Source organism: Camelina sativa, chromosome 7, assembly GCF_000633955.1.
Source record: "Camelina sativa cultivar DH55 chromosome 7, Cs, whole genome shotgun sequence".
NCBI classification, from domain to species: domain Eukaryota; kingdom Viridiplantae; phylum Streptophyta; class Magnoliopsida; order Brassicales; family Brassicaceae; genus Camelina; species Camelina sativa.
Window position 1 is genome coordinate 25,045,777 of NC_025691.1, and position 13,654 is coordinate 25,059,430.

At 36.2% G+C, this 13,654-nt stretch overlaps 2 protein-coding genes and 1 long non-coding RNA gene across 3 annotated transcripts; all 3 read right to left on the reverse strand.

The window, feature by feature from the left end:
- Positions 849-2,970, reverse strand: LOC104704925 (wall-associated receptor kinase 2-like). The gene is made up of 2 exons (XM_010420931.1): positions 2,037-2,970; positions 849-1,948 (listed from the first exon to the last, which is right to left on the reverse strand). Exons 1-2 carry the CDS (start codon positions 2,968-2,970, stop codon positions 849-851), a joined length of 2,034 nt encoding a protein of 677 aa, XP_010419233.1.
- On the reverse strand, positions 5,848-7,456 carry LOC104702467 (patatin-like phospholipase domain-containing protein CaO19.1504). Its single transcript, XM_010418321.1, has 2 exons — positions 6,599-7,456; positions 5,848-6,262 (listed from the first exon to the last, which is right to left on the reverse strand). Exons 1-2 carry the CDS (start codon positions 7,339-7,341, stop codon positions 6,205-6,207), a joined length of 801 nt encoding a protein of 266 aa, XP_010416623.1. The 5' UTR covers positions 7,342-7,456; the 3' UTR covers positions 5,848-6,204.
- On the reverse strand, positions 11,664-13,613 carry LOC104702468. The gene is made up of 4 exons (XR_002032584.1): positions 13,510-13,613; positions 13,218-13,314; positions 12,984-13,065; positions 11,664-12,815 (listed from the first exon to the last, which is right to left on the reverse strand). It is a non-coding gene; the product is annotated as an uncharacterized LOC104702468 (long non-coding RNA).

Below are 13,654 nucleotides of genomic sequence, written 5' to 3' on the forward strand. Positions count from 1 at the left end.
CCCACCCCCACCCCCACGCCCACGCCCACGCCCACCACCCCCAGCCGCACCCCTGGCGGCTACTTTAATCGGAGCCGGAAATGAAGACAAGAGTATGATGAAGGCAATGAGAACCAATGGAATGATCTTCATGTCTAATGAATTTAGTTTAGCTAGTCAAGATGAATTTGCTTTAATTTGGTTTAGCTACTCAAGCTGAATTTGCTTTAATTTATGAATGATATCTACTTTATTTTTAGGTCTTCCAATTCTGGGAAATTGTAATCAATGGTTCCTACAAAACGTGGAAGTATGGAAAGTGGGAATTGATTCCTATAAAGAAGGGACCATAGTAATTTCCTATGGTTGCCTTTCTTTCTCTCTCTGTTTTTGGCCATGGCTTGTTTTTCTAATCTAGGCAAAGGTAAATCATTATCATTATTATTATTATTTAAAACTAATAAAATCCAAAAATTACACCCAGAAGAATGTATTTGGATCATAACTAAATGGACCTTTCTTTAACCTTTTGGGTGATAGATTAATAGATTATATATACTATGAACTTGTTTCAAAATGATATCGGAAAACTCAAGAACTTGTCCAAGAGTGTTTTCCTGTTACCTGAATTCATATTCCCACCATCTCAATAACAACCCTATATCTTTGAGACTATTTCTTCTATTACTTACTAGACACGTCATTGATGAGAGACTTAGAAACTTGACGATATCTTATTGCAACTTTATCAGCCGACATGAAAACACAGTACTGGTTCAAGCATCACACACACAACCAAAGGCTGCAGAAGAAAAGAAAGAAATTTAAAAAAAAAACACACACACACACACAAGTTATAGATAGTTTGCTTAGTACTCCAAGGAAATATCAATCACTTTATTCAATTTCAAACTCCTGATGTTGATAGACTCGACCCATGTTGCCCCTGAAGCTCTCAAACCTTCAAGCTCTGCAGCTACTTGTCTCATATCTGGCCTCTCCTCTCCTTTCACTTTTGCGCACCTGAGAGACAACAGTGCTGCTTCATAAATCTGCCAGCGATTCTCTTCGTTCACCACCCTCCTGTCCATAACGTCACTTAACCGATTCTCTTTCAGAGCAGATTCAAAATGAGTCACCAGGTACTTTTCAGTCTGTGGCCGGATAAAGAACACGGCCTTTTCCCCTGAAACCAGCTCCATCAGAAGGACACCGAAGCTGTAAACGTCGCTCTTTTCGCTCAACATGCTTGTGTTGAAATACTCTGGATCCACATATCCTATTGTTCCTTGTACCAGTGTTTTCAGCTGTTCTCTGTCTGCAGGGAAAAGCCTCGAAGACCCAAAGTCAGATATTTTGGCGGATAACGTGTCATCCAAGATAACATTGGCGGGCTTGACGTCACGGTGAACTAATGGGACCGGAGCAGAGGAGTGGAGGTATGAAAGAGTTCCGGCGATCTCTGCTGCAATCCTCAACCGGTCTTCCCAAGGCAGAGAAGAACCGAACAAGTTGTCGTAAAGCGTTCCACCGGACACAAACTCATAGACCAAGAGGGGAACTTGGGTTTCTAGGCAGCAACCCAGAAGCCTCACCACGTGTGGATGGTTGATTTGTGAGAGGACAACTACTTCATTGATGAACTGGCCTACCGGGTTACGGTCACCAACTCGAGCTTTTTTGATGGCGATTTCAGTGTTGTCTGACATAATCCCTTTGTAGACAATTCCCTGCCCTCCCTCACCCAGTATTCTGGTCTCGTGATAATTGTTAGTAGCCGCCTTGATTTCTTCCTCCTTGAAGATCTTGATGGATGCATGTGTGCCCGAGTCTAAGAGTCGTTGTGCCAGCAGTATGCCTCCGTTTTCTTCAAAACGTTTCTCTCTGCATTTGGCTTTTTGCTGGCTCTTAAATTTTAGCACTAGGCCGCAGATGACGAGCAAGACGACCAAGATCCCAATGTTGCTTGCTGGTTACAGTTAAAATTGTGGATCCAAATTAATAATGATTTTGAGTTCTTGATAAAATTGATACAAAAAAAAGTAAACGAAACTTACCAAGAAGAATGATTTTCCATTCTTTACGTTTTTTGCAGTGGAAAGAACCAACGGTGTTGCGACAGGTTTCATGCTCCGCACAATGACGATCGCTCAATTTGCACTCATCGATATCTTGGCAACCATTTGGGATATATGGATTCCCTTGGAACCCCTCTTGACATTTGCAGGTATGCCCATGTCTACGGTTGATGCAATCGCTGTTCTCATAGCATGATTTGTTCTCAGCTTGCTCACATGTCGAATCACTGATACTCCAGTCTATTAACACTGGAAACTGTGTGAGGTTCCGCAGGTTTTTAAGATCTTCTCGTCCAGAAAAATTGTAATATCCGGCTTGCACGAGAAATGTGTGGATGCAAGGATTAACATCAAACACATCTGTCCGATTAGGATAGGTCATTGTTTCTAACTCTAACTTGCTGGATCCAGGATCGAGTAATGATCTACAACAACCGCCCCGAACAGAACATGATCCATCATTAAGTTGAGGTGAACTGCAATATGTAATGCATTCGGTTATGGCAAGTGTCATTGGCACATCAAATTCCGCAGAGGAGATAATACTGCAACCAATACGAAAGAACTGGTTCTTGCTGGAGAAAGTAAAGTCAGTAGATATAACACCATGTTCTTGACCTTTAGTAACACCTCCGTTGATGTTGTAGCAAGTACGGCTCGTATTCATGAGGATTTGCATTTCTCCATCGAGGGAAATGTTGAGCACCTGGAGGTTTTGCCTAGCTAAAAACGCCTTTTGCTCTTTCTGATTACACCTGATGGGAAATCTCTCGTCGTGGTAACAATCACGAGAAGTGCCAAAAGGATAGTCGATCGTGAGGTTTCCACATTTGGTTTTGCAATAATCACAAACAGAGTTAGAAATCAATGATAAAAGCAGCAAAAGAAACCCCACGTAATTGTCTCTCAACATCTTTGATATCTTTTTTTTTACTTTCTTCTTATTTTTTTTTCCTGTGTTTGTGACATTAGACGTCTTCTCCTTATAAAGTCCATTTTTTTTTTTTTAAGATTCAACTTTGTCAAAATAAAGAAGACTTTTTGTGTATCGTATATTTAAACCACAACATGGAAAGCTTGTGATCTGTCTTTTTATGTTTCATTTTTTTTTCAAAACTCTATCAAACAGGATTAGGTTTCGTAAGAAATTCTGTTTTTACATTAATTATTTCTAAAGCTACATATATTACAAAGTTAACCAAAATAATATAGGAACTTGTCATTATTTATTACCTGTAAGCAAGCCGATCAAAATCATCATCATGAAGTGGAGGAAGAGCCCTAGTATTCATTCCCTCTGAAGGAACAGAACAAACCACCTTTCCCATATCATCATCGTGACGCTGAAGAACGCGCTGCAAATTAATTTATCGTTTAGTTTAATGCCAATCCCTGACAAAGAAGTTCCTCGTCTCTGGAGAATTAAGCAAAACCCCATCAACTGCGAGGAAACAGAGATGAAGCCAAAATAAATATCATACATACATATAAATAAAGGAACAGAAACTTACCTTGTACTAGTGATTCACAAGACTCATTACACGTCTTTGATAAGCACGACATTGCCTTGAACTTGAAGTATTTTGTGGGTATCGACCACCAAAACCAAAAAAGCTTCTTGCCATGTGTCTAACATACTTAGTATCTTTTCCCTCACATTCATGTTCGGCTGCGAAATTTATTATGTTCGGAAATTTAGACAAGCCAATGAACAGAGAGACAACTGAAAAAAGCAAAACAGCTAATAGCAAGAAAGAAAATTCGAAGAGTAAAGACAACTGAATAAGAGACTTGAGAGAGAACTTCGAACCAAAAAGCAACACTACAAAGATTGGATTATATAGCTTCGCCATATGTCATACAAATAGTTTGTAGCAGACTATTGCCACAATTTGTTACTAATTAGACAAAAAATAAAATAAAAAAATAGTAGCAAAATTGTAGTTATTTGTAACAATTAGTGACAACTTTAGTTACTAATAAAATTTGTGGTAAATTGCTACTGATAAGTAACCATACAAATATACTCACTATTTACCATCATAATTAAGTTTGTAGTTTATATCTTACTATATTAATTAAGAAGTACAAAATTAAAAATAACCTTAAAAAGTGTAAAAAATTACATGTAATTGCCATTAGAAATTGTTAAATAAAACTAAAACTGTTGAGGCTATAAAAGATAATTAGTAATTGGGAGGTTACATGGATAATCAATCCATCTAAATTAAATACATAAACCAAAAAATCGAAACCAAAAAAATATTTCTTTAACAAAATCTTTATTCTCTTAACAAAAAAATCTCATAAGATACATCCATTAAGTTGTTTCACGTCTCAAAAACTTTATCTGTCAAGAAAGAAGGAACTAACTAGGCTGGATGTTGTATTCACATTTTCAACGTTACTCACATTTGATTCTTAGTTGTGGCTTTTACTTCTTCTTTTTGTTTCATAATTTCATTACAGTTATTAGGATTTCCTTTAAATTTCTCAAACCAATAAGGATATTGTTTCCAACTTTTTTTTAATAATAAATAAAGAGTAATGTTGAAAGTTATATTTTTGTTATTTACATATTATTGTTTCTTAAAAATGGGAGATCAAGTAAGATTTATCTCGAAATGTTATCAAATTAATATTAATGATATTTACACATATTGTTTGACAAAAAAAAAGTTAGTTACACAAATTAAAACGAATATGCAAACTGAAAATCATTATATTTTTAATCTATTAATTTGAACTCATATTTAAGTCATCAGTAATATAATTTCCTACCAGAGATTAAGTCATTTACACAATATGTTAGTATATATATCAAATAACATTTTTCCAAACAAAGTTTTAAACTATTTTATTCATTGTTACAGCCTCAGCTTTTTATTGATGTCATTTTTTCAATAAACATTTTAAAAATTGAAAAAATTGCATATATTTCTAAACCAACAATTTCAATTACAAACCATTATAAATGATTTAATTAATAAATTATTTTTTCAAATTTTTCTAAATTAAAATGTTCAGCCCGCTTTCTACCGCAGATTAGTACCTAGTTTACTAATTATTATTATAGTAATTAGCTACCCATAAGTAACAACATTGTTGTAACAAATACACCCACTATTGTGAATGTAACTTATTTTGTGGTAATTAGCAAAGACCTTTTTTACCTTTGTCAAGACTCAAGAGGTACCAAGATAAGAGCAAGCGAGGGATTTATCATTTATGTATAGTCTCAATAAGATTTTTAAAAGAAGACTAAACAATTTAGGGGTTTCGAAAAACTATCAAACACGGTAATATTTGTATTAAATCGTGTCGGGTCAAGTCAGCCTTTCGCCGTCCTACTAGATAGAATCAACTGCGACTTTTCTGTAATAAAAAAGTTGCAAACTTGTGTTTTGGGTTTTGTTTCACTTTTTGTTTATGTCACACGACCGGTTATATTGAAAGACTAAGCCATCGTCGACTACTAAAATATTATTTGTGTCGTAATTAATCCATCACTAGGGAAGGATACAAAAAAATAAAACTTTATACGCACCGGACAAGGTCTATCACGGCAAAATCATTTGTGGTGACGAGACGAAAAACGGTGTCGCTTTCCCCTACAGTTTTCGTGGTTGACTTGTCGGCTTATAACTTTGTAAACGCAAAAGAAAACGCAGAAGATGACTTCGAAAAGAAGAGAATTTTACAGAGTCTACATCATAGAAGAGAGACTCACTCTTCTTGAACTTGACGTGAAGGAAAATATTACTAAAGTAGTGAATCAATAATAATAAGATTCAAAAACATCAAATTTTGATATATTTAGTGACGAGAGCATTGGTACACTTTTAATGGTTTATGTTAGCAATAGCTCAAGTATCTATCTATATAACATTTTATCAAAAACTCTATAGATACATTCATAGACTTACAAACAAACAAAAAAAAAAAAAAAAGAGGATAACTACAAGTAGAAGAAAAGGATAGAATCTTTGTGTGGTACATTGAAGAAGATGTTCATGTCCTCCTCTGGCTTCATCTTCATCATTCCCGGATTCATTCGTCCACGGATTTGTAGACTCCACTTAATGTGGCTTGAGTTAATATGAACTGGTTAGCCAAAACAAGTGTATAGCCAGTACAGAACTTTTCATTACAAATCTCGTAGATGTACATTCCAGAGGCAAGATAAACATCCTCTGTTTTCATCTCTGTATTACGAAACCCCACAATTCAAACATTACGGAATTAGGAAACAAAGAGAGAGAGAGAGAGTTATGCATGAGTCTAGCTATAGAGAATAAGCATTCTCAGACATAATGTTAGAAAGAAAAAAACAAGTCCAACATTTTGGGGTCAAAACCACGTACAACCAAGGCAACTAAATTGACCCTTTCCATGACCATTAATTTCAAACCTACCAATTTTCACATGATTGATTGAGAGAGAAGAGTATCCACAAAACAGTTCATCAAGAAGACCAAAGCTCACAAAAAGCAAATCGAAAAACCTTTTAATTTCACAGAGGCCAGAGAGTTAATGCGTACCTTAGACTGTTTCGACTACGATCGCTATTGCTTCTACTGCTACTACCAGTACCACTGCTCTTTGAGCTCCCACTGTTGATCCTTGAGACAAGACCAGTTTGAGTACTCCTACGCGATTCAGACAATCCATTCTTCCACCAATCTTTATCCTCTGGTCTTGGAGAAAACCTAGAGCCTTTGCTTGTGACAGAAGAATCATCATCATCATCATCATCATCATCATCATCATCATCATCTTTCTTCTTCGTCTTTTTCTTAGCACTCAAGCTAACAGGGAACACCAATTTCAGAAGAAACCTACTGTTATTTACATCCCCGTTTCGAATCGGATCGACCCATCTATCACTCTTGGTCTTCCTCACGACTTTACTCGGCCTTTTTTGTATTCTCTGAGGCAATTCATCGAAAACAACCTTCCCGTCCTTGTCTTCTTCCTCCTCCGTCTCCGTGTTAACAACGTCAACGAGATCCTTCAACGAAAGCTCGTAACACGACTCGGGCATCTTACTAACCATATCCATAAGCTCACGTTGACCACGAGCGATGACTTGAGCCTTGGAAACAGCTGGTGGCGAGAGGCTCTCGTAATCGTCGTCGTGCCGGTGGTTGGGTGGTGGACTTGTCGTTGTTCTCCACAGAGGAGGCGAACAGACGCCGGAATCTGGATGATCTTCGAAAGCTCTGGGAAAATTCAAATGGGTGCTAGTATTGAACGATTTCGACGAAAGATCAAACCTTGCCATGGCTGTTTTGATAATTTCTATACTTCGTTCGGAAAAGATCACAACAACAAATTTTTTCTTAAGAGTTGAGAGAAGTTTGAGTCTTCTTCTTCTTTGTTCACACACAACACAACAAGTCCCGTTAAACATTTTATATTTCTACAATTTGTTTATTCAAAGACTAAAAAATACTGTGAATAATTTTTGGTTTGAGGGTATTATTGTCATTTTGATATATATGATGATTAGTTTATAATAATACTTTATTAGTAATTAATTTACAAAGGAAAGCGTGGGACGACGCAGATAATCTAAGCCTTAGATTTATTTTATTTTTTTCTAAACTTTAATACTATAAGATCCTTCCTCTACCTCTATTACATGAAAGCATTTAGATTCAGTACCATTCTCATGGTGGTTTAGTATCATTTAATTACTCGTCCCTACTTGTTTACCACTAATATAACACGATGGAGCTTTTTAAATGCACTCAGCCGTCTCGAGAAACGTATAGTGGTGGTAAACAAAATTAAACAAGATCATTTTTTATATAACCGGAAATTTAAATCCTTAATTTTGCTAGTTGCTAGATTCGATTACAATTAAAGAAAATATAGATATTAGGGAACTTTATTTTTCTATATATTATTATTTTTTATTTTTATTTTTTTATTTTTTTTTTGTCAATCAAGTGAACCTTTCATTCAAATCACATCCTCCTAAAGAAGTAAGTTTTTACAACATATAACAAGATAGATAAAGGAGAAAAGGGATAAGGGCTTCATGAGTTCTTCAAGAGAATCGGTTGGAACCAAGTTGGATTCGACTATGAAGACAAGCTTCGCGTGATCCTTGACCACCAAGTGGTCACAAGTAGCTGTAGCGGCTAGCGCAATCGAGTTTTGAAAAGAGGGTTTCTCAGTGGCATCCATATATGGGTGTATCGCCAACATGAGAGGTAAAGCAGTTGGAATAATGGCATTCAACATTTTAAGATCGAAACTTATATCTCTAGAAGGAGCTTCAGCTGGGGATCGAAAGAATTGGGTGTTAAACCGTAGCAAAACAGGTGAGTCCTCCCTCACATGAAGCTCATGGTCATGGAAGTTAAGGAGTTTCACACAAAGCTTGCAGCCGGTTTGGCCTTGACTTATAATATCAGACCCGAGTTTCCTATCTTTCAGTGATATGTGACAATTGGGGACCATGGTTGTACGCTTCAGATTCACGCAGCTTGTTGGATCAAGTTCCATATTAGAGTTCAGCAATAAAGGGACCCAAATACTGCTAATCGACTGGATTTGGCAAGGATATATCTTAGACCATTCTGAAGACCACCATATACTGCTACCGAGGAGTCCTCGACTTGACCAAGCAGATAAGATCGAAGCTAAAGAAGTTGAGTTTGTTATCACATTGTCAATCACGGGTCTGGATAGGGCAATCCAGAACCCGACCAGTACACACACATCACAACACAAGAAGCTTCGACATCCAACTTGACTAGAGACAGAGCAGACAGTCTCAACCTTCCTTGGAGCCGAGGTTATAATGCCATTCTTCTTCAAAACAAATTCATCCCTATGATCACAGAACAACAACCCAAGCATCCTAGATAGGCGATATGTTGATGTAGAACTAGAGGACTTGCTTTGGCCTAAGAAACCAGATTGATACTCGTACTTCCGACTCAATGGCATCGACACAAGATTATATCGAGAAACGACCATCGGCAATGGACTGAGTACAAAGTTAAAAACAAAGTACCTCATGGGTTTGGACTTAGGTGATGTTAATGAGCCGAAATAGGATCCAAGGTGAACAGGTAGTGCGGCGGCGGACTAGAGATGGTTTCGTGATTTGCAGTGAGTTCCACATCTCCGATAGTCGGGACAGCAACACAGGAGGGTTCTGAGGGCGAGTGGCGGTTGGGGGAATGATCCCATGGGGGAAACCAGTTATTAAAAGATGTGGATCTTTGCTCTTTACATCCACCATCGGGGGTAAGACCCACAAAGAGGGGAAGAGGGGATTCACCGGATTCCAGATCCTTCCTTTGTCGCAAATTATTGAGGTTGTAAATCTTGGAAGGTTAAGCAAGATTGAAACTAAAAATAAAAAGGGGGAAAAAGCCTTAACGAGGAAACGAAAGAAAAGAACAACGAAGATAGCAAGCATAGCGACAAAGTTGGTCTGATGCCGGCGAGCTAAAACTTCGCCGGCGTCGGAATTCTTTAGCGAGAAGAGAACTTCGATATTTGTGCCTGAGAGAAAAAGAGCTTTTGGTCGTCCTTTGTTCTGCCACAAGAGATGCATATTGTATCCTTGCTAAATTTGTGTTTCTTGAGATAATGAATGGAATGGTTAAAATCTGCCGTAACTTTTACTATATGAGGAATGGTAATACGCTAAAGAGATATGAGTGTGGATGTGGTAAACTAAAAGCATAATTAAGCGTGTAGAATGGACAATATTTGGGTTCACCCCTAGATGTGAATCTCTACATCCACCTTCTTATAAAATAAGGAAATAAAATATGTATATATTATTATAAAATTAAAAACTTAAACTACTCTTTTATAAAACCAAACTGATATATAATTTCATTCTAATTATAAAATCTAAACCCTAACCATCTCATTTGTAAACCCAAACTAACATATAATTTCATTCTAATTGTAAAATCTAAACCCTAACCATCTCATTTGTAAACCCAAACCGGCATATAATTTCGTTCTAATTGTAAAATGTAAACCCTAACCTTCGCATTTGTAAACTCAAACCGATATATAATTTTGTTCTAATTGTAAAATCTAAACTCTAACCACCTCATTTGTAAATCCAAACTAATATATAACCTCGTTTAATTGTAAAATCTAAACCCTAATTCTCATTTATAAACCCAAACCGATATATAATCTCGTTTAATTGGAAAATCTAAACCAAAACAATATTTAACTTTCCTTAAATAAAAGTATACAGAATTTGTTTTCATAATTTGTTTTGCTTTTTGATTTAATTTTAATTTATTTTTAAATAAAATAATAGATAGAATATTATGATTGGTCGAGAGAGGAGGGGGTGAATACAAAGGTTTACCTAAGTATTTTTCGTGTAGAATGGGTTTTTTTGTCTTTCCTAATTCTGTTTCTCTCCAACGTATCTATAGACTACGTACGAAGACGGACGCACATTTATTTATTTTATTATTTGCTTTTAATTTTTATACATTTAGGTCATAATTTGCTAAAAATGACGGTTATGCGTTATGATCGTAGTATAAAGTGCAAGTCGCTATTGAATATTTCGATTGACAATCACGTATAAGTATAACATTAAATACAAATTTGCATAACGTCCCTTAATATTATTATTTTTTACAATGTCAGACGTGTTTTTGTCTTGGTGGTGCTAGCTAGGTAGCCTACATTATCTCGATGGTTCATTTTTTTCTTCTTAATTAAGACAAGATTAAGACATTACGCATCCTCTTACGTATTCATTCCACATATATTTATTAATTTATATATCTTTTTTTAAAACATCCTCACCGTTGAATTTGATCATATAAGAAGATTAAGAAAGAAAGAAAAAAACTAATCTTATAAGTCATAAAATGAAGAAATTATGCAACCCTATACTTTTCTTGTTTGCTAATTTTGTGGACGTCACTTAAAAGAATGTGAATCCAAATTGCGAAGACTCGAAAGACCTATGTACCATTGGGCCATTGGGTAATGAGTACATAGAATGTCGTCACCAAACATTTTGCAGCTTTCAGGGGTATTGGTGCTTTTTTCCATCAATTTGTTTTCCTTCTAGAGGTTTACTTGACGGAGACTCCTTCATCAGTTTGTCATAATCATTTCTAACTTCTCTACTCTCCCTAAACTTAAATAATGATTCCCTATCTTTTATTATTTCTTTTGTCAATTATTAAGTTCTTTCATTTTTTTTAATTAAGCAAAAAAGAAAAATGTTGAGAGAGAATATCATGTAAAAGAGGTTTTAGTTGGGATGATTAATGTTGAATAACAAAATATGATTGTGAATAACACTAATATATAGAAGCAAAACAACAACAAGCCAAGTTCGAGTCAGATGAAATGCTGCAACAAAACAAATTTGTCTAAGAAGTTTGATGAACACAGGCTTCTCACTGTCTTATACTTTTGTTGATCTTGGATGATGTAATCATTTAATTTAATTTATCTGTTTTTCGCCGGGATTTGTATCTGCTGCTGACTTATCGCATTGTGCTGCAATACATGATTTATACATTGAAGGAAGGCAGATGATATATAATCTTGAAGTTTCTTTCATCTAAAAAAGAGCATCTCAAACCAACAACAACATGAGTTTGAGGTTACTTCTCACGCTTTGAAATAGCAGAAAATGGGAAAGACGCAAGTTAAGACTTTCATCAAGTTATACATGAACCAGCGAAAGGCAAGGCAACTAAGAACCCCAAAAGTGATGAAGAAGGTAACAAGGAACGGCTAGCAGATCAAAGCCATCCCCAGATATTAACTGAAACGGAATAGATAGTTCAATTAACGTAGATCGCTTGTAAGAATCTCGGAGTTGTGTCTTCCTACACAAAATGTTTGTGCAATTGAACCAATCAGGGCACAAAGACTCACTTGTCTCTTTCTGCAAGGATGCAAATCCCGACTCATACAGGAAAACATCTCTCACAAGTACTTTACCAAACAGTTGGTATGGCAACAGACGTCACAATTCAGAAAAAAGGCTTGCATCGATACGTTGCGTTTTCTTGACATTCAGGGAAACATTCCTTTCAAGAAGAAATTCAACTTCAGTGAACTCCAAAGACCTTCCTATGAAAACTTCACAAATGGAAACCCCAACATAGGCTTTAATATTAAGGTTCAAGAGACGAGATGATGAGTTGAGGAAACATCACTTCCCCAATCGTAGAATCTGACAAAAAGTAACCAGAATGGAGGTACTTTATCGTGTTAGACAGAACACTTTCACCTGCAAGCCAATAAGTCCAAGGAAGAAAGGAACTAGGATTTGGAGGTAACAACAATCCAAAAACACATTTAACCAACAAGAAGTAAGGAGGTGATGTTCTCAATTTTCACTGACTACTTGAGAAGTGAGAACATTCGTAAGAAGAATCCATAAAATTAAAGCCTCACCTGAATTCCAACAGCATGAAGTAACACCCAAAATAAATCAGTAGAGGACTTCATTATCAAATATCAATAGAACCATTAGAACTCCTTCGCATCTTCAACATACCAAAAAACAAAAGAAACTCCCCACTGTCACAGCCCACAGCTCAGGAAGAGGAGAAACACACTTCAAAATGCAGAGCATGTAAGCTTGTAAAAGGGCTAAGCAGAGAATGTAATTTTGTTTACCTTTCCATTGTTTAACGTTGTCCAGACATAATCTTATGGCTGTTCCTTTGCTATATTTTCTCCACATTCCTTGATAACTGATTTGATCCACAGAAAAACTTCCTACAACAAGACCATGCAGAAAAAGAAAAAAAAGCAGACTAAGATTTCAAAATTCTTGGTTGAATATCATAAGTTTAGTTTATAAGGGTCATTCTTGGAACTCTCACAGTCTCACTTATAGTTTCGAACAACAGAAAGTTCATTCAGGTGATACATAAGAGGGCTTACCTGATTAGCCAAACCATGGAGTGGACCAGCTAAACCATTTAATGCAGCTGCAGATTAAAGATATGGATCCAAAAGTGCACTCCTAAGTCGTAACATTAATGAAGATACATAAGCCAAAAACAGAATGCACTCCCAACCTTAATGAAGAAACATCATAAGCCAAACAGAACCATCAAACATGTTGAGAGAGAAAGATAGAACTAAACCAAAACGAAGGGAGCCAACAAATCTTACGGTGTAAACGCGTTTTGAGCAAGTAGTCTTCCCTCAGTAGCTTAGCTGTTTCCAAGATGATTTTGTCACCTTCTGCTAGCGCATCTTTTCCTACAAGCTGCACGCAAAACACAATGTGCGGGTCAAATAAATTTATTACAGAAAGAGTTACCTGCTAAGACTGAGTTTCTTCTATAACTCAAGTCAAGTTTATATGCCAAGACTATCGTTCAAAACCTTAAAATGTATATCGCTGAGACAAGAGGTCATTAGTCACGAGACTGATACTTATAAAAGGATAAGTGACACGTACCTGTACAATTTCATTAAGATCGTCTTCCCTCTGCAACACCTCTCTGGCCTTTGTCCTGATGTTGATGAAATCTGGATCGAACTTCTCATAGAAAGATTCCAATGCCTGAAGGAAAAAGAAACAGCAACTTTTTATATACAAGAAT

Bases quoted from the DNA above. Each gene is read 5' to 3' on its own strand.
- LOC104702467 (XM_010418321.1), bottom strand. From the start codon at position 7,341: ATGGCAAGGTTTGATCTTTCGTCGAAATCGTTCAATACTAGCACCCAT. The intron at 6,263-6,598 runs GTACGCATTAAC...TTCGTAATACAG, and splicing joins CGTAGTCGAAACAGTCTAAG to AGATGAAAACAGAGGATGTT.
- LOC104704925 (XM_010420931.1), bottom strand. From the start codon at position 2,970: ATGTTGAGAGACAATTACGTGGGGTTTCTTTTGCTGCTTTTATCATTG. The intron at 1,949-2,036 runs GTAAGTTTCGTT...AACTGTAACCAG, and splicing joins ATGGAAAATCATTCTTCTTG to CAAGCAACATTGGGATCTTG.